General features: G+C 42.5%; 1 protein-coding gene across 2 annotated transcripts in view; it reads left to right on the top strand.

Annotated features, from left to right (window-relative positions):
- The window catches only part of PTPRG (protein tyrosine phosphatase receptor type G), a 409,035-nt gene extending 388,187 nt beyond the window's left edge, over positions 1 to 20,848 (top strand). For both annotated transcript variants that reach the window (XM_055707510.1, XM_055707509.1), the window contains 14 exons: positions 3,503 to 3,599; positions 5,206 to 5,288; positions 5,516 to 5,650; positions 5,883 to 6,017; positions 6,422 to 6,594; positions 7,793 to 7,928; positions 8,273 to 8,419; positions 10,268 to 10,361; positions 11,643 to 11,719; positions 12,148 to 12,276; positions 14,559 to 14,705; positions 15,498 to 15,640; positions 18,715 to 18,850; positions 19,580 to 20,848. In XM_055707510.1, coding sequence (XP_055563485.1) covers positions 3,503 to 3,599; positions 5,206 to 5,288; positions 5,516 to 5,650; positions 5,883 to 6,017; positions 6,422 to 6,594; positions 7,793 to 7,928; positions 8,273 to 8,419; positions 10,268 to 10,361; positions 11,643 to 11,719; positions 12,148 to 12,276; positions 14,559 to 14,705; positions 15,498 to 15,640; positions 18,715 to 18,850; positions 19,580 to 19,726 — 1,779 coding nt within the window. In that variant the 3' untranslated portion in view covers positions 19,727 to 20,848. The remainder of the gene's footprint in view (positions 1 to 3,502; positions 3,600 to 5,205; positions 5,289 to 5,515; positions 5,651 to 5,882; positions 6,018 to 6,421; positions 6,595 to 7,792; positions 7,929 to 8,272; positions 8,420 to 10,267; positions 10,362 to 11,642; positions 11,720 to 12,147; positions 12,277 to 14,558; positions 14,706 to 15,497; positions 15,641 to 18,714; positions 18,851 to 19,579) is intronic.
- The last annotated feature ends 356 nt before the right edge of the window (positions 20,849 to 21,204 follow it).

Below are 21,204 nucleotides of genomic sequence, written 5' to 3' on the forward strand. Positions count from 1 at the left end.
AATTAGCCATAATAGCATAGACTAGAACACTTTTTAAAGTAACTAACGGTCAATTGAAACCATGTACTTTGGTTTCTTGGGTTGTCAATGATAAGTTGAAAGGACAGAGTAAGAGCCTGTATCCATTCATCTTTGGACAGTAATGTGTTCTGCAAAGTTAAAATGTGAAAAGCAGCAGTGTGCTAGCCAGCCACCATTAAAATCAGTGGAAGAGACTCAGCAGGATTAAGGAGAGCCAAAGAAAATACTCTAGAGCTGAAAAGTTTGTGGATGAATGACGAATGTGGCGATATGGATGCTATCTGTCCTACCCCAAGGTTCCAGTAGCAGTTTTGTGCTAATTGGGAGAGAAGTTTGTTTAAGCTGCGGTGAGCAGCCTGGGATCAGACCTGACCTGGTGGCCTGCCTACAAACTTCAGTTGTAATAATAATATAATTATGGTGATGTTTTAAATATAAATGAAGGACTGGGTAGCCAGTAAGATTTATAAATCCCAGGGTGTTCATTGTACAAGCAATGGAAAATGTTGGGAAGATAAATATGTAATATACATAAATGGGGTAAAATGGCATAATTAAGATGGTGACTTTTTGGTACTTTCTCCAGGGTGAAATTTATTAACACCAGGCTGTCCTCTTCTGCCAAAGGGTAAATAATACTCTGAACAGAGGCACAGATAACAGGCTGCAACTAGTCTTGTCTTCGTGCAGCATTTTGTGCATTGATGAAAGACAACCACTTTGACTTTAATAACAAAGGAATGTTAAATTATGCCTCACTGTCTGGTGGGATGAGCCTGTGGTTTAGTAATTTGCTGTTAGAATTTGGAGAGAGGAACCCCGGAGGGTAAGACAGCATGGGTAACCGCCCTCTGCTCTCAGCCCCATCTGTCTGCAGCACAGCCAGACCTGGTCAGTGGCCAGCATGGAGCTGGAGGGTGTCCTCAGTCCCCTCCTTGTTGGGCAACTTCAATGTCCCACAGCATCAGCTGTGTCCTGACTTGGGAGAGGGGGGGAGGACAACACGACGACTGAAGTCAAAATGGCCTTTTATTGTTCTAAGTTGATTTTTATTGAAGACAAAAATAGTCGAGGCGTGTTGGCGAGGGGGAAGCTTTTGTTGAACAGTCTCCTTTTGCTATGCTTTTGCAGCGTGCAAACATAGGAATCCACCATTAATAGTAGCTTTCCAGAGTATTAAGAATAATTTAGAATGTTATGTGTTAAGAAAAGCCATTTTCAGATGATCAGCTCTCACAGCGTCAGACCTTTTCCATTGCTGCATTTTTCTCCATCATAGCTTAATCTTCCTTGTCTATTAACTTTATATTGGCCAGCTGGGAACATGTACAGTTGAGAAAACAGTCGGCATCAACATAAAAAGGTTAACTAAAATGATTAACCTTACCAACAATTCCCTTATGGAAAAAAACGTATAGAATTTAATAGAAAGTTATACATTTACTATGTAGTATTTAAACTGTCAGAGAAAATTCCTTAGCAGGGAGGTAATTCCCTATTAAATTCTATAACTTTTTAGAGTATTCTCCACAGAACCTTATTGGATTAATGTATATTAAATTCTGCAGCATTTGCCATAAATGTTTCAATGCTAATAACTTCTAAAAAGAATTTTGTAGTGATACAGAGATGTAGAGTTTGGCACGAGGCTTTTCAGAAGCAGGGGGGTATTTTTAGGAGTGACCTACAATGGTACAACAGTGATGTTATATGATTTCTAAATGCAAAAAAAGGTAAAATGAAATTGCATTAAATCAACCTCACATGTAAGTATGCTGGTTTTCCAGTTATGACTTAGGCTGAACTGATCCTGCCCACTGTGTAATCAGAAGTCCCTTGCTTACTGGAGCTGATAGGCAGAATTAGGGGAAGTGCACGCTTTGATATTTTATTTTTATTTTTATTTCTGTGATAGAAATGGAACTATGAAAATTCTATTAGGGCCAGCTGAGAGTTTTGCTTGTTCCACTTTGTCTTTGTTCAGCTATCTCCTTGAGCATAGTGTTTCTCCCTATGGAGACGGGGGGGGAGAAGAAAGAGGGAAAGTAATTGTTATTTGGGAGTGTCATGTGGATATAAAAGCTATAAAATGTTCAAGGTTTTAGTATACTTTGCACTTTTAAATTGTAAATGCTGGGGAAGATATCAAAATTGCTATGCAAGTCCTTTGTGAAATGTCTGCATAATGCTGAACTCTGTTACATCTGCTGTTTGTATAGCATTTCTCTTGATAATTTTTCACTGTCACTTAGCTCATGATCTTTGTAGCAGCTGTGAGCTCCTAATGACTTTCCCTCTTAGGCAGGTTCTATACTGTTATTTTTAAAGCCTGAAGTACAAAGTAATTTGGCACTTCCCCATATATCCTTGGGGGAAATTGGTTCTGTTTGGTGCAATTTCTGGGACTCACAACTTTGTAAATGCCAAACACTTACATATTTTTTTAAAATGTGGCTTTAAGCTAAAAATGTTTATGCCTAGTGACAAAGAGGGGCTTAGCTTTTTCAGGAAGATTGTGGTTAAATAGATTTTTAAAAAATATTTTGGAGGTGGCATCACACATGAGTTTTAGTGATTCAGTTTGTAAGATGGTTTCTGAAGTGTGTAACTAGCACGGTCTGGCCATGGGGAATAACTGCTTTTCAGGGTCAGAGAAAAGACCCTCTATGACCCCATTTCAGTAGCCCTGTTATTCTGTTGTTGGACAGTCTAAGTAAGGGGTAGGTTAAGAACTAAAAAAATCAATGAGAATTAGATACCTAACCTACAGCCTCAACCAGACAGAAATCTGCATCTCTAGCTTCATGAAAACCTTGGCAAGCCTGGCCTTTGCAAATGTATATATATATTGGTACAACCTTTTTTCTTTTTCACTGTATCACGGGCTGTTGATCAGTGCCCAAGCAGTGGTATTTGAAGCACTCGCTGCTATCTGCAGAGATCTATTTTATTTGTATTTTGTAAAAGGCATCTTTCTGCAGAGAACTAACAAAAGGTCAGTGCCAAACTTAAATGTCAGAAACCCTGTTTTGAGAGGTTATAAGCAGGTAAGTTGTCCAGCAGTCAAAAGTCTTTTGTTGAAATGGTTTTTGTGCTTAGTTTCTTACACTGCACTGGCCACTCTTGCCTTGGAGGGGCTCTGCCCTCCCTTCCCAAGGAGGGACAGAGTGGGGCATCACAGCAGATGCAGTCCAGAAGACAAACGGACTGCTGGCCGGGGGGACGGTCAGCCCTCAGGGTGCTCACAGTGCATCTCTCACCGTCTGTGGTGAGGAGCATAACCGCACACCAGGGAGCAGGCAACACGGCTCAGTTTAATCAGACTGTGTCATACAGGATAATACTGAAAGATTTTGTGTTTAATCCAGTCATTAAGGTATTGGTATTTTAAATGTGGTTTCTGTGAGCTATTGCAAAAGGAGATCAAGTTGAATTTTTTTTGGACTGAAATGTTTTCCATGCAAATAATTTTTACGCCTAGGAAGTGCAGCGCTGTACGGCTGACATGAACATCACTGCAGAGCATTCCAACCACCCTGACAACAAGCACAAGAACAGATACATCAACATCCTAGCCTGTAAGTAAGCATGGGCCATAAGCACAGTGAATCATCTCAGAAAGGTGCTCTCCTCTCACAGGGCATCTGTGTGTGGCTGGGATGTCCTTTGCCCACTAAAGGCAGTGGATGTTTTGACTTCTCTGGGGCCAGGATTTCACTCCAGCTTTTGTTTTAAAAAAAACTTTGCAGTTCGATGGTCCAAGTGTAGTTTTAGAAGTATCGGTTTGGTATCAAATTTTGTGGAGGAATAACGGGGGTGAATTGATGATCAGAGCTTTACTGACCAATAATGTCTGAAAATTAGCCTAAGGGAAGTGCATGGTGGAGCAAAGAGTTTTATGGATGATCCCTGTGATTCCCTTATAATCCCAAAGGTGCTAAATCTTACAGTGTATCTGCTGTATTTCAAACTGCTTCAGCTGTGTGTACAACTTGGACAAACAGTGATCTCTGTAGCACAGCACAGGCCTTGCCTCTATTCCTGTGAGAACTGCAAATCTGGACTCTGCTCTAGAATGCAAATTATTGCAAGTCTGGGATGGAAATCCAGTAATTTTTTCTGTATCATTCTCTGATGTGGAGTGAATGGCAGATGCAGCAATCACTGTGGTTTAGGAACAAAGATGGAGAGCCACTGATAGAAAGTTCACAATGTTCATAAACATAGCAATAAATCTTGAATTTTTTTGATGGCTTGGGAAGGAAATGCATGTCTCTTAACAGATCTGAAGAAGTAATCAAGGTGCCAGCTGAGGACCAACTCCCAGACCTGTAAAAGACTTGCTGTGTGGCCTTGGGCAAGGGGATTCATTGCGGTTGTCCCAGCTCTGATTTTAGACATAGATGTCTGGTCTAGGCACAGAGGGAGAAGTACCACTGGAGAATTGGAACAGGCACTCCAGTCCTCCAGCTTGCCCCTGGAGGAACCTCTCTCTCCACCGGTGCTAAAGAAGGGCAGCTGAAACCAGATTCTTCATGCTTAAAGTTAGCTCTCGTGTCTCATCTCTGTGTGTGTTGGAAGCATCACCCAGCCCAACACTGCTGCCCAGGAGCGGGGGAAGGACTGCACATTTTTTCTGATTGAAGCCGAATTTGAGCATTTGGGTGGAACAAAAAGAGGAGCTAAAGAGCGTGATTTAGTCTGTCCTCTTGGTGTGATGAGGGTGGTGGAGTGAGGACATTCACTCAGCTCCCAGAGCCAGTCAAGGGGAGGATGATGAGCTCAGTCACTGAGCCGAGCAAAGGCAGCTTTACTGCCTGCGAGAGCCGAGCCGGCACCTCCGCACAGCGCGATGGAGCCCTGGGGTGCCCTGGCTCTTGGGACCGCACGGTGCTGTGTGACGGGGGTGATCCCAGAGATCATGCTCCTGAGGCTCCAGCGTCCTTTAAAGCGAAGTTGTCCCAGCATGATCCACATATTTTAAGGGATGTGAAGACTGAGGACCTGCTTCCATAAGCAGATGACCAAGAACAGATACTCTCATCTCCCTCTTGAACCCAATCCAAGACCAATTTCTTCCATGTATTAGTAAGGGTTACTCCAATACGCAGGAAATGGGATGCTTACCTGTAGTTCTGCACAATGTTTCCTTAATGCTTCTCTGCTCTGTTTTTCATCCTGCAGATGATCACAGCAGGGTGAAGCTAAGGCCTTTACCAGGAAAAGATTCTAAGCACAGTGACTACATTAATGCTAATTATGTCGATGTAAGTTGTTTGAATTGTTTTTTCTTCTTTAACTCTGAATCTTTCCACAAGGAGGAAGTATTGCCACTTGTAAAGTGGTTGTGTTTTCCAACTTCACCTGATAATTTCGCTACAAATTCCTTGCTGTTCTGAATAAGAAAGGCACCTTTCTTTGTTACATTTAAAATATTAATATGTCTGCCACGGTGTTGCTTTCATCTCACTTGGCATTATGGTTTTCTTTGAAGGGTTACAACAAAGCAAAAGCCTACATTGCTACCCAGGGACCTTTAAAGTCTACCTTTGAAGATTTCTGGAGGATGATTTGGGAACAAAATACTGGAATCATTGTCATGATCACAAACCTTGTTGAAAAAGGAAGAGTAAGAGATTTTCCAGTTTATTAGTAGTTGCTCCTTCCACCTCCCTGAATCACATGGGCAGAATTTGTTTTTAAATGGTTTGAGACGATACATACTGATGTATAATATATAACTAACACAAAGAGGGATACATAGCTATGATTTTACTGTCATATGTCAAAAAGCTCTTGACACAAATATAAAGAAGCAGCTCAGACTCTTTGCCAATCCACCCAACTATGTCTTTGTTTAGAGAAAATGCGATCAGTACTGGCCGTCGGAGAACAGCGAGGAGTATGGCAACATAATCGTCACACTGAAGAGCACAAACATTCACGCCTGCTACACTGTGCGCCGCTTCACAGTCAGGAACACAAAGATGAAAAAGGTGAGTAAAGCCTTCACCGTTCTCATCCAGGTGCCTTCTGGCTTGCGTAGGATGCAAGGCCCACAGCCGCGAAACTCAGTGTTTGCATAGGCAGCTTGAATAGCAGGTGGATGGGCCATAAGTAAGCAAAGCCAGGATTACAAGGAATCCAGTGAAAGGTTTAGCCTGTATTTCTTTTTCTTAAGTTCACCGCTGCTTTGGTGTCACAGTTGTTATTGTTATTATCGGTTCCCACAGTATTTTTCCTTGAACTCTGTCTCCACCTAGCAGGAGGCAGAGCTGCAGAAGGTTTCCTCTGTTAGAGTCCAGCACTTTCTCAGCTGAACAAGCCAGTAGGATCAAGTGCCTTTTTCTGCTTCTCTTCCATAATCTTTCACTTCTTTCTGCAAACATTTTGCACGCAGGGTCAGAAAGGAAACCCCAAAGGGCGGCAGAATGAGAGAACAGTTATTCAGTATCACTACACTCAGTGGCCTGACATGGGTGTGCCGGAGTACGCCCTGCCTGTGTTAACCTTCGTGAGGAGATCCTCCGCAGCCAGAACCCCGGACATGGGACCAGTGGTGGTGCACTGCAGGTACGATGGGTGCCATAACTGCTTCGTGCCAAGCATACCTCGTGCACAGCGCGTGCTCTTACATGCCAGCTAAGACAGACCCTGTAAGTTATTCATACAGGAGTGTGCCAGCCCCATGGAGCGCAGATAGACCTGAGCTTGCTTTGCCTACATCTTATGACAGCTCCGATGCAAAAGCTTCCCAGTTGCATTAGAAAATTCTGCGTCGCGATACTGAGCTGCTGAGCATCGCACTGGTGTGGTTGTGAAGGTCCCTGCTCGAAGCTTGTTTGTAGCCTGCCCATTCCGCGTGTGGGCAGGGCAGGATCACCTCTGCTGGCAACCAGCCGTGTGGATGCACGGACGCCTGGGCATGCGATTGCCACTGACCCATGCTCACATTGACCAGCGCTTGCGACTGACCGAGGATTTCCCTTAGATAAGTTAAGGGATGTGGCCTTCATCACTGTGTGAAGGGGCTGTACAGTACTGTAGCAAAGAGGAGGGATGATGAGGGTTAGAGCTTCTTCCTGAGCAGAAACTGAGAAGCTCTGAAGAGTTCCTCTCTCTGCCCTCTGTTGGGCCCAGGACTGCCCTCCTCCACTGTAAGGAGTCCTGCCTCCACAGGATTAGACCCCTCACTCCTGCCCATAGTGCCCGTACCACTTGCATTTCCAGAGCAGGATTACAGCTCCCCTGTGAAGCCTAAGCCTTACCTCAAGGCTGAAGCCAACCAGGGCAGCCCCACAGCCTGGAGCAACCTTGATGGTCCAGGGCAGTGCCAGTTTGGCATAGGGTGGATCTCTATATGGCTTCTTCTAGCCAGCACCAGTAATAACAGCAGTGGAGGCAGGAGCCAAGTGTCAGACCATGTGAACAGCCAGAACGTGAAATCCAGGACCACGGCAGCCCCATCCTCACTGCCCTGGCCTGTGGGGCCAGCCAGTTTTGGTGCCACCAGTATGGTGGCTTGCGTTTTGTTCATCCGCATCTAGCAGCACAGATACCCACAGAAGGGAGGGAATATATACCTGGTAAAATTCCCAGAAAACCAAAATGTTTTGCAGAGAAATTTTCATGGTTTGGGGCTAGCAGGGGAATGAAAGTCTATGAACAGGAATATTTATTTGCTTAGTTCTGTTCTGCTGTTGTGAGCATTTACTTTCATCCGTAGTTTCATTTTACTGTGTTACACGGTTTTCTCTTATGTGTTCTATAGTGCTGGTGTTGGCAGAACTGGTACCTACATTGTGATAGACAGTATGCTGCAACAGATAAAAGACAAAAGCACAGTTAATGTCCTGGGTTTCCTGAAACATATCAGGACACAGCGCAACTACCTCGTCCAGACAGAGGTAAAAATTGTAGTGGGGTCAAAGTTAAAGCCATGTTCATTTTTATGTTGTAATCAGAAAGAAAATAGATTTTTCTGTTACATCCCTGTAAAAAATTAATATATCACTGGCATTTTTTTGCACTGGAACATCTCTTTTTTTTCTAGACCAGAAACTTCAGATTTTGCTTTTGACTTAATCAGAGTTGTATGTGCTACGCTTGTAAATTTTTGTTCTGGGCCTGGCACTACTTGCATGGGTAGCTTGTTCTGCACACCCTTTCCTTTAGTGTGATCTACCCCTCAGTTAATGCCAGCTCTTTAGTTTATTCCAAGCACCTACCTGACATCCTGTTGTTTTTCTAGGAGCAGTACATTTTTATTCATGATGCCTTGTTGGAAGCCATCCTTGGGAAGGAGACTGAAGTATCTGCAAACCAGCTGCATAGTTACGTTAACAGCATCCTCATACCTGGCATAGGAGGGAAGACTCGACTAGAAAAACAGTTCAAGGTAAGGCTTATCACTGCTACCCAGAGGGACTTAATTTCCCTACTCTCTTCTGTAAGGGCTATCTTCACTGTCAGTTATCATAGATAAGGAACCAAACCAGAACACTTCATTAGCACAGCACAGCATCTTGAGAAGTTCCCTCCTCAACAGCCTTCGCCACACTGCTGGAAGTGAGTGCTAACACTCTTGAAGTCAGAGGAGAGAAGAGGGGCACGGGCACTGCTTTGGAGTGTACTGCTCGTCTCCCTGTTCTTCCCAAGGGGGCTTGGATGTTCCCGAGTCTGTGGCTAGCTTGGCTTGGAAGTCTTCCTCCAAACTGTGGCTCTCATACATATATATGGAGAAAGACATGAAATGAGGTTCTTAGCACCACCTATGATTTCAGCACTGTAGAAAAAGAATGAAAAATATTTTGAGACCAGGAAACACGATATGCCTTTCTCATCGCTAATAACTCTGCTTACTGCTTTTGTCTGCTACATCACAGCTGTTTGTATCCTGGCCAAAGTAACTTCTTTTTCCCCATATCTCCTATTTGAAACCTAAGATTTCTGATTGCATTTTATTTGAATGCATTTAAAAATATTTTGTGAGACTATGTATCTTAAGAAGATTATATGTGACATCTGTTTTCACAGCTAAACTCACTCAGTTAATAACTACTCTAGGAACAGAAACTGTTAAATTATACCAGGTGCCAAGCTATTCAAAAAATGAACAGGCTTTTCTCTGAATTCACTTGTAGAAAACTCAGTACTTCTCCATCAGTCAAGACATTCCAGATGCTTAATTACTAAATTAAAGAAGCAAGTGCAAGCGCATGCGCACACACACAAAATGCAGCAGGAGAAAAAGATTTCTTATCCCCCCCAAAAAGTGTTGCACTTTTACAAACGTACTAAATTATATGAATAAAGATGTTTTCTGATGACTCGTGGCAAAATTTCAAAACCTTAAGTGCCATTTTAGAAATTACTTTCTCTGCCAACGTTGCACAGGTATATAGAAACCCCATAACTTCTAATGGGTCTTACGCCAGTACATAGATGAGTTGAGTGCTATCTTGTTTGGAGTGCATTTGATACTGGGACGTGACCAGCAGCAATTATTAAATCTTTCTCTCATTTCTGCTGCTACCACAGAGCTGGCAGAAAATAACTTGTGCTCATTCCCTGGTACAGTAGTTTATGTTCAACCATCTTAGAATAAAATTACGCTGAGTAATGAGTTGCTAGTGCAGGAGATGAAAAACCCACCTTCACTCTCTCTGCTCTGTTTCCCCATATACTGGGGGAATATTCAAATACAAACCTGCCTCCCTGACTTTTCTTTGTGCCTCTAAGTAGCCCAGAATGAACTTGGCAAACCAGAGAATGTAACCCATGGCCTCGGATCTCAGATGCTGGCGTGGTGGGTTCCACAGAGGCCTGGCAGAAAAAGACATTCTGCAGGAACGTTCTGGCTTCTATTTTAGAAGAAAATGTAAAAAAAAGTTTTTGTTGTTCTGTTTTTCTAGCTTTTTTTCCTTGAGACCTGCTTCTGACTGAACATATCTGCAAGCCTTTGAAATATACTCTCAGAGATAACTAAACGTTGTGTTCTGTGAAAATACATTTTAATGGAACTTCATTTTCAGGATGTTTCGAAGATGAGAGCCGCAGAGATCTTTTTATCCATTAAACATGTTGTATGAAAAGGATGATTTCCATTGGCACCTTGAGTACTTAAACAAGTTTAACAATGCAGTTTATTCTTCTACTGATGCATCTTTGCAGGAGTTGGCAAAGAAACCTCCTCTTTTCATTTAGAGCGCAGTGAGGACTGACTTACTGCTTTATTCTCTTTCAGCTGGTTACACAGTGTAATGCAAAATACGTGGAATGCTTCAGTGCTCAGAAAGACTGCAACAAAGAGAAGAACAGGAACTCATCAGTTGTGCCATGTAAGATCACATCTTCGGTTTGATTACTGCCTAGCATAACTTTTTGTACTTAATTGTCCAGGGGTTATGCATGAAAAGGCATAGCCACTAGGAAGGAGAAATGTAATCTTTTGTTCAGACCAAGCTGTCTTGTCTTTCAGAATTACCCTGATGAAACTGAACAAAAGAAAATAGTTACAGTGTCAGCCAGATATACTGTTCAAGTGAAATGTTAATTTGAAGTGCTTAAGTATTTGAATAATTAGGTAGGGGACAAATCTATGGAATACTGAGAGAATTACTTTGATACCACTCCCAGCTCAGGTGAGATCTCCTGGTGGGATTGGCACAAGTTTGTAATTCGGTTAGACACTCACGTTTCCATGTGTGAGCCTTCCCCAGATTTGAGGGTATGTAATGCCCAAGGACACAGTTTCAGAGTCGTTAATACAGGATCAGTGCAAGGCTGCCAAGCAGTGTAAATTTGCAACAGACCAATCGCGGGCGCATCTTTCCCGTCACGTTAGCCAGAGTACAGGACATACAGGACCGGTGATAGCCAAGCTAGCCCAAAGTAGTCATGGCACAGGGACGTGGCCCATCGTGAAGTTTGGTAATAAAAAGGGAAGTCATCAGGATATATCTTAGAAAGAGACGTGAACGGGGCAGAAATATTCTCTATGAATTTGCACTTCGTGTCACGTAGCTGCAGTAATTTCAGGTGGGCGCTTGCAGCTTGGCAGTTGTGTTGAGGATGTTGTTGAGCCCAGCCCTCAAAGACAGAGAAGTGCAGATCTGCTGAAGAACACACACACATGCTTGTGGGTGGTTACCCGTTAGGGAAGGGGGTTGTCTCTGGAGGTTCTCTCACCCTCCAGCTGGGAGGAGTGAGTGATGTTAGTGCTATGGAGTGGTAGGGAAAACAAAATAAATCAGCTGGGTTTGTGTGCTGCTGGAGACAAATGGAACACTACAGTCAAGAATTACCTGAAATCCCCTGTTATCACTGCATATACTGTTATTTGGTAATTCAGCCTGCTGTGAAAATCTTTGCTATAGTAAAATTTGATTCCTGAAATTACTTTGTCCTTGTGGGAATATTGTGCAACATTCTCTTTTATATCCTGTGTTAGCAGGCAATGCTTTAACGCAGTTAAAGTGCTGGCCTTCTCCTGCGGGAGATGGGAACTGCACACTGTTTGGTTTGTTAACGTCTGAGAAATTCTTACTTTCTGCACTGTGCCATGACCAGACTTTGATCTTTTTCCCCCCCACCCTCTCTTTTTTTTTTTAATCTTATAGCTGAGCGTGCTAGAGTGGGCTTGGCACCACTGCCTGGAATGAAGGGAACAGATTACATTAATGCCTCTTATATCATGGTGAGGAAGCCAACACCTAATTACAAAGTAAAATCAATTCTAAGGTGCTAAATACCAGATGCCTATAATTGTCTTAATTCTGTACGTAATGGCTGTGTATTAACAGATGATATTTTAACACCTTCCCCATAATGTAAAGCTATTAACTGTGTTTTATTAAAGATTGTTGCCTAAAAAAATTAAATACAAGATGCATTTAGATGGAATGTGTATTTCCATGAGATACAGTCCAATAAATACTGGGGTTTAGAGTAAATGAAAACAACAGGGACTCTGCAGAATGGAAATGGAGTTATAAAATTATAGTCTGTGTGAAAATATTGTGGAATAAAATGAAGTAGGGTCGTTATGTGTCCCCAAAGATTAAATCAATGCTTTAAAAGTATTGAAGGCAGTAAGTAACTGTGTGGTTTATTTTGCTGCAAAAGGGCTACTACAGGAGTAATGAGTTCATCATAACCCAACATCCACTGCCACATACGACTAAAGATTTCTGGCGAATGATCTGGGATCACAATGCACAGATCATTGTCATGCTGCCGGACAACCAGAGCCTGGTGAGTTCAACGTGTATCTCCCTGTGCAGTCCCACAGTCGCTTACCCAGCTGGGCACCAGCGCAGGGTCACTCCACTGCATGCTGTGGGTATTTTCTGGTTAAAAGCAAAGCCAATTTTTGGGCCACCTTCTCAAACCTTGCCATAAGCTTGTTACAAAAAGTTCTGAAATGTGGGGCATGGTTTTTTGCTCTCCCCTTCTGCACTTCCCCCTGGGAAAGACACCCTGAGCTGAGGCCTCTGAGGGCTGCCTGGCTGGCGGGGTGCAAGGCGCTGAGGTTACTCAGTGGCCAGGGCCATGGGTGAGGACTTTGAGAGGAGCAGAAATAAAAGAAGAGACAGTAGGATAGTTCCTTTTTTGCCTGGGGACTTAAGACTCAGGCTATGCAAGACTACAGCTGTGCAAGGTTACAAATGCTATTTTTGATAAAAGTAAAAAACAAATATCTATGTTAATTTAGGTGGAAATAATGGGACAGAGAGAGGGAGAATAAGGAGACCCGGGTGAAGTGGTAATCGCTACTTTCAGATTTACTAGCATGTCTCAAGACAGCGCGTTGAAAAGGATTAAGAACTAAATGGTTCGTTCTTTCGTACACACATCACTGAGGTGAACAGACAATTGTAGCTGAGAATGGAAGAGAAACCACAGCAAGAAAACAGCAGTCTTAAGGGGCTACTAAAGAGGCAGCAGTCAATATGCTTCCTGTGTGTGGTGTGATGAAAGGGATTGAAGGCCCTGCAAGGCAAAGAGTGTTCTGAAAAATCCGATCGAATCAGAAAGCACTAATGAAATGAAAGTGTGTCAGGTGGAAATGAAGAGGCTGATCTTGTCTTTACAAGTACATGAAATAGCTCTGCAGAACAATAGCGATTAAAGGGTAAAGGAGGAAACGCTGGACTCGGCCGCATCCCTTGCAAGGACGCCTGGTCCGTGCTTTCGCCTTCCCCATTCCCAGGGCAGAGGTTGGCCAGCTGGGCAGCTGCATCCGTGCGTTGGCTCAGTGTTCAGTGTGGGTTGTGTTGGCTGGCCAGGAGGGGTGACACGGGGCTGAGGCAGCGTCAAGGTGCTGAATGTGTATAATGCCAAAGGACGAGACAATAGTGCAAGCTACCTGCTGCCTGAGGACCTGCCACGTGGCAGGACAGGTCACTTCCCTGGCGTTCAGCGATACTGCACTGCTTGCTGGTGCCTCTGCTTATCATCAGCTAAGGGCAGAATCATCAAGGCACTCTGAAGGACTTGGGACAACGTCCCATTTCCACAATAAACATTTAAGGCCCAAATTTCAACGGTATCTTGCATATCATGCGCATCAAGGCTCCAGGCCCACAGAAACAAACTTGGGTTTAAAGACAGGCTCATGACGGCAGCAGGATGAAGTGGGTTTGTAGTTCATGTTCTCTCATGAGTAAAACATGGGTTGCTCAGAGACGCAGGCGTTGCAGTGCTGTACGTGCTGCCAGAGTAGCTTCTGTGCTTACGCTGCAGGGACATCAGACCCCTGAAGGCAGGAGGAGAAACAGGCATTGCATGTATGTGGTGAGCCTAATTTCCTTTCTCTGCAATAAATTAGGAATTTGCAGTTCTTTTTTAAAGAATAGCTTTGTCAGTATGTTATCTACATCTTGTCAGTTAGGCTACTCCAGCACTGAGCCTCTTCCATCATTCACAGTCTCACTGAGGTTTTGCAGCGTCCCTTCAGTAGAGGAGTTTTGCTGGAGAACTTGCATTAAGTTAAGACAGTGGTTTTTTTCAAGGCTAAGAATATTTGGGTTTTTTCCTTCCTCCTTACTCCCCACCTCGCTCTTAAAATTCCAGCCCTACATAAGTTTCCATCAATCTTCTACCTAGATCTGAATCACAGACCTTGAATTTTTGGATTAGACTACAATAAACACAAATTAAAATAATAAGCAATTAATTTTTAAAGGTCAATTAGTTTTTTTCTAAACAGATATCTGAATTTCACACAAAACTGTGTCAGCAGGAGGTAATAAAGCCTGGGATGCAATATAAAGGTTAAGTATGAGTGAGCGAAGATAACTATTTCCCTATGAAACCAATTAAAAAGCAGACGTTACCTGTTTGGACACACAAAGGAAGGATCTGGCAGGGTTACTGCCTACTGTAACAGTAAATTTGGTTTAGACAGAAATGGTTTGTAAAGGTCAGCTCTCAACCATCTCTATTTATCAAACCAGTTTTTTGATCCACTGGATTTTTCAGCCACACAGAAGGTATCTGAAAGGCTGCAGTAGTGTGTTGTTTCATTCCTCCAGGCAGAAGATGAGTTTGTGTACTGGCCAAGTCGCGAGGAATCCATGAACTGTGAGGCCTTTACTGTGACCCTTATCAGCAAAGACAGACTGTGCCTCTCTAACGAAGAGCAAATTATCATCCATGACTTTATCCTTGAAGCTACCCAGGTAAAATAAACCTCCAAATGTGGGTCTTGGCTTTTCATCAAAATGTTATTGACGTAATTCAAATATGGAAGAAGAATTCAGAGTTCAGAAACAGTTCTGAAAAGGTTTTACTTGTAAATGCATGTGCGTGCATGTTGCTCACGGGGGAAAGGTATTCTCGTTGGCCCCTCTCTCTCTCACATCTTCTACTTCCAGGTAGATTCCTTTAGCTATTGAGACTGTAGTATTAATTGTCTTATTTTAAAGTGATAACATTGATTTTTCATTTTGAAATCACAAAAGTAGATTCAATTATTCTTTGTAAAGTACACGAAGGTTTATTGTCCTATTTCTGCTTATAAAATTCACCACTTATAGTTTCATTGTTTGGGGGTCTTAATTAAGGGGTTTTATGTAAGTACACCTTTTCTGAACTATAAACCTGCCTCTAGTTATCTATCCAGATTGCAGCTGGATTTTGCTGCAAGACATTAATTTGCAAGTCCTTTTAGGTTTAAATTCCTCGGTTGCTCTCCTCTTGTTTGACTTTGAGCCATAAGGGCTCTGAGAGGTTTATGTGGATATAAGCCCTGAACTCAAATGCAAAATCTTTTATCAATCAAACATTTTGTTAAAGTTACATTATTTTGGGGTGTTCACTGTTACAGAGATGCCAGAGCTGTGTGTCTTCTTCTTTCTGTATAAAAGAAGATGGTATCTCTTCAGATTGTAGTGAGGATCTTCCCTCTTTCTACCTGGAGTGGATGAATGTGAAACTAAATAGCTAATGCCCAGGCTGGTGTTTCATTGCAGGATGACTACGTTCTGGAAGTACGCCACTTTCAGTGTCCTAAATGGCCAAACCCAGATGCTCCCATAAGCAGTACCTTTGAACTTATCAATGTAATCAAGGAAGAGGCCTTAACAAGGGATGGCCCCACCATAGTTCATGATGAGTATGTCGTCTCTTTTCTCCCATTTATGTGCAGGTTACTCAGTTACAGCACGCTTGTTAGGAATGTTGTCCATTCTTGCATGGAGTAGATGGGGTTTAGTTGTCTAGGGAACAGGATCAGACTGTTTAATCTTCCAGGGATGAGTTTTCAGTTGGCACCTGAGGACAAGCACATTTTGCTTAGCGTAGATTTTATGTTGGTCATAATCTTAGATGGACTCAGAAAGTGAGGCTGTTTGCTTTGTAAGCGTTTTGGATTCTTCTGCACCCAGAAGTATCCCAAACAAATCCTACAACCTGTTTTGGAACTCAGCAGAGCCCTGGTTTAGACAGGGCTCTAAGCAGCCCAATATGGGCTTATGGAACCAGTTTCAAAACAGCCTGAGCTCCTGTCTAACAGCTGGGGTTTAATGTGCCAGGTAAAACAGAACAAGCTCAGTTCAGCTGTGTCTCAGGATGATCAGCAGAAGTATCTTGTGATAAAGGGCCCAGGTTTTCTGAGAGAAGATTTATTTTTCCTCCATCTGCTTCCCCAAAAACACTCAAGGGGCCCATATGGCACCGGGAGGGAGGGAGGGAGCCCCTAGCAGAGGGCCAGCGTGTCCCAGCACTTGTCTCTGCTGTAGTGCAGTGGTGAGCATTGACTGGCCAGCTGTGTTTGAATGCCCAGTTATAAAGGGCGCTAAATATTGCGTTGCATATTATTACTTTGCACACGTTATGGAGCTGCAAAATGCCATTGTAGTGGAGCTGGAGCCCGGGTCTGACAGGCTGTCTTTGGAGGGACTGTTTCCTGGTGGGCAGAGTGCTTCTTGGCATCTTTCCAACATTAAAATCCCAAGCAAGCCCAATTTCTGCCACTGCTTGAGTTGCCCTTAGAGTGAACACTGAGCCAGCAAAAACTACTTCTATACCTGCAGCCCCCCTGCGCTCCGCCCGTTAGACCTTTTGTCATTGCTACAAAACAGAATTGGTGGGAAAATCTTGGGAATCTTCCCCTTCTGTGCAAAAATGTTGTTACCATGCTCTAGTATGTCAGCAGTCAGATCAGTCTTCACGCTGCTGAGTGAGCTTCCACCTCGCACCCGCGTGTTGCTGCTGCAACAGGTTTTTCCCAGCTGACTCCTGCAAATGGTGCCTTGGGCTGCAGCAAGTAGTTTTTCTCCCACCATCTCCTGCCTTGCTAATGCACAGTGTAAGCTCTGTTGCCTTTTGCCAGCACTGATTAATTTCAGGCTAGTTTTAATATTCATGTTTTGGGTAGTCTGAAGTGAGGTTTTGCTACTCTTGCAGTATTTAAGATTATGTTTTACAAAATTAGAACCATTATTGATTTGGGCATTTCATGCTAGACAGAAGGAAAAAAAAAAAAACCAAAATTGCATTCCTCCTAACAGTGCTGAGTCATTCTTTCTGTAAATTGCTTTTTTGGTTTATTTGTCATATTCAATGATTTTATTTTTATGCCTAATACATAATGTGGATTCTGCTTTTCATTGGAGCCTAAGCAAATGTGGCTGAAAATGAAAATTTCCCTTTACTACATGTAACAACTATATCACGTAATCCACTAATAATTACAACTGCAGATTAATTCCAAATATATGAATTTGCAGATACTAAATGTATGTGGTATTTAGGCAGTACATGGTGGGATGAACTTGATAACGATATTTCAAAGAAGTTCATAAATTCCAACTTGAGGCAGTTGTCAAGATTTTTAAATATAACTGCCCATATGTAGGCAACTAGATAAAGATTTTCTGCATAATTTTCCATGAGAAAAGCCTTCATGTTGTTGGGAGCCGGAGGTTATCAGCCCAAGTGAAAATGATGCTGTTAGACCCTCAGGGGCATTTAGCTGTGTCCCATCAGGCACATCCACCGGCCACTTTGTCCGCTATCCCTATAGATGATCAGGCAGAGCCATGTATACGGTTCTGCTTCTTCTGCTATAGACTTCATCAAATATAGCAGATCTATTGTTATCTGATTTCTGTTTCCCATTTCTAGGCAAATTGAGTTTGCAAAAATCATATGAAATTAAGTCAGCATATGTCTCAATTTCCACAGGAATGTTGTAAAAAATCGTAGTGGTAATCTTATGATACCAGATGGCATTGCAGCACTTGCCGATTATTTAAGTTTTCCTGTATAGCTCTCCAGACGGTTTACAGAGCAAGTCAGCACCGATGTCCCCTTTTACAGGTGGCGACATTTAGACACAGACTTTCTCAAAGTCACAGAGCAGACCCATAGCACAGCCAGAACAGAATTTCAGCCTCCCGAGTGCTGGGAGAGCAGAGGACAGCTGAGGCTCCTCAGAAGCACTTAGGAGACCCTGTTCCTATGGCTCCGTTACGCCGTGCCTCGCCACTGCATGTACAATTCAAGCATACCCACAGTTTTAGCAGCAGTAAGATTTCCACCTGACCAGTATCTCAAGGACACATTGAGTCACGCTCCTGATGAATAACCGTTGCTCAGGTTCTTATTAAATGACAGCACAGCTCAACTCTTCAGAATCCGTAATGTCTCTGGGGTGCCCAGCTCAGGGATGTTGCCTTTTGCCAATAAATCAGACCTAAGGAAGATGCTGAGATGTGCCCCATTTACTTGTGAGCACCTCAAATCCATGTTAGTTTTCTGTAATTGTCAGATGTGGAGGAAGAGGCGAAGTCTCATTTCTTTCTAATCGTTTATGTTTTGCTTGAGCTCACACTAATGAATTTAAAATACGCTCAACTATAATGCAGATGCTTTCAGTACATGTGGCATGTGAGAACTGATTTCCGTGTGACAGGCTCCAGGCTGGGTATTTTTAAATGGCTCACGTTCTCCTGCTGATGGAGTTTTTTGTGTTGAGTACTGCAGATATCCTGAGATGACGGGTGTACCATCCAATTTCTTCTGCAAATTAAAATGACTAAAAATTAGCCAGTTATAAAACAAGCATTTAATAGATACAAAGATGAACTACAGTAATCGAATAAGACTCTATCAACATTTTCATGGCTCTGTGTCGGTGCCCAGGTACGTTTCTGAGTAACTTCTCATTTTGGTGTGGTTTTTCAGGTATGGAGCTGTGTCAGCGGGAACGCTATGTGCCCTTACCACTCTGTCCCAGCAGCTGGAGAATGAAAATGCTGTTGATGTTTTCCAGGTGGCAAAGATGATAAATCTTATGCGGCCTGGAGTATTTACAGACATTGTAAGTCTTTAAATGGAATATAAATGGATAGTTTACAAGGTTTTCATCTGAGACCAAAAGCATGAACTAAACCACACATCGCATACGTTATCAAGCCATACTGCATGCTGCAAAGCAGAATTTGCATTTGGGCTTTTTTTTGTACAGTTGTCATTTGTTATAAACCTCAGTCCCACCGTGTACGTCTCTGATTTGCAGTTTGGCTTATATCTTATAGAGATAGGGGGCCACTGTATGGGCAGCCCTAGCGGAGAAGGACTTTCCGCTTGTCATCACCCCCCTGCCAGCCCTGGAAGGTTAAGCTGTGCTATTCAAACCTGGCATGTTGTGATCTGAAGGGCTGCAGCAGGGCAGGTAGAGCTGCAGGGAGATCAGGCTTCAGCAGAGGGGCTCTCCACTCTGCAGCGAGAGCAGCACCCTTGCCTCGGCGTGCATAGCTCTGCTTGTACGGGGGAACAACCTGGGGCTGAGCTCCGGGCTCAGGTATCATCCTTCCCTCCTGTAGTATTTAATAATATATCAGGAATAATATAATTTACACAAAACTGGAGGTTTGGGTTGGCAAGGTTAAACTAGATTAACAGAGGCAATTGCTCTCTGAGTCTTTTTCGTTGCTCTGTGTGTGTCTAGTAATGAACATCCACGACCTTTCCTGGAAATGCCAAATTTAAGTGCCACTCGTTTCTGTACACTTAAAAGGATTGAAGTAATTTGTCCTTTCTTTTCCAGGAACAGTACCAGTTTCTTTATAAGGCAATGCTAAGCTTGGTCAGCACTAAGGAAAATGGCAATGGTCCCATGACACTGGACAAAAATGGTGCTGTGATGGCCAGTGACGAATCTGATCCCGCAGAAAGCATGGAGTCTCTTGTCTAATCGGAAACCTGAAAAGGCACTTAATTTGTAGAACTTCTGAAGACTGAGTGAACTTTTTTGAGGCCTTTTTTGCCAGACTCTAGGTTATACAATAACCCAATTACTTTTTTACACTGATAAGAGTTTTGATATTTATTTTTTGCCATTTTATGTCTTAATGGTATCCTACTGAGCATTTGCACCTCTGTTTATTTCACACAGTGAAACGCAATTTTATCTAGTTTGCACTATATGATCAGTGTTACTGCCTATAATATTCTAATACAAGACAAGCCCTGATGTGACATTCCATGACAACAAACATATGCTTTTCCTGTTTTGTTTAAATGCAGTGAACTTTTGCTAACTACAGTGACCCTCGAATCTTAAATCTTGAATGCTAGGCCAGATGGATTCTTTCTACAACAGATACTGTACCCCTTCATACCATATTTATTATTTTAATGATCACGTCACCGTTTTGGTAACGGTATTCTGCATTCCAGTGGAGTGGATGAGCAGTGTTCATCCTTTCTTGACAAAACATAGCAGGTGATTATTGGCTACAGTGGAAGTGTAATAGCCTTGTGGAGCTGAAACAATTATTTCTGTATTGTTTCAAATTGCTGTTTTTTACACAGACATGCCTAAGACTTGCTTCACATGGAATATATAAATTACATACACTATGATTATAAATTAGATGCAATTCATGCGTGGGACGCAGTGATAGGTTTTGAATTTACAATTTGGAAGTTTCCCCATGTATTCAGAAAAATGTTGATTTTAGTTTTTAACCAGCCATATGATGGGAAAGTGTTTTGATTTTATTCTCATCAGCGCCAATACAGTGAGAAATCTACTACAACCCAAAGTCAGACCTGTTTTCAGATATATTGAAGGTAGCAATATTTTACATTACTAAGCTATTCAATATTTTAAACACATTAATTTCCTTACTATTTCTTGAATATGACCTCACACCTAATGGTATGTTACATGATGACAGGCGTTTCTTAATTCCATAACTGTTAGATGCCATTTTTACAGGTGTGTAATTTTCATACTTTAGTGCTAAAACATAAAGTACTGATCCATATTTACTGGTGAAGCAAACTAATAAAAAAACTACCTATAAAGTTACACTCTCCCTCTTTTTTTTGCCAGACTAATTCTTTAGCACAAACCTAGCTTATTGTGTTTTCCCTCCCGCACCAATAAAATGTTTTCCTCCAGATTATAGAAATAACTGAATTATTCTTTGGAGCATTTAAGTATACATCCTCACTGGCTCCCTTTTCCTTTGTATTTGGGTGCAGTTCAAGAAGGTCCATCCCTATTTAACAAAAGAAGTACATACTTAATTCTCCTGAAAATTAAAGCTAATCATGTCCTTCATAGCTTGGCTGAGTAGGGAGGGGTTATTGCATCTGCCTTGAGAAGGAAATACATCATTTCAACCATCCTGACGTCTGGTATACAGTTAAAGGCACTATCCC

This window comes from Falco cherrug, chromosome 4 (genome assembly GCF_023634085.1).
Source record: "Falco cherrug isolate bFalChe1 chromosome 4, bFalChe1.pri, whole genome shotgun sequence".
NCBI lineage: Eukaryota > Metazoa > Chordata > Aves > Falconiformes > Falconidae > Falco > Falco cherrug.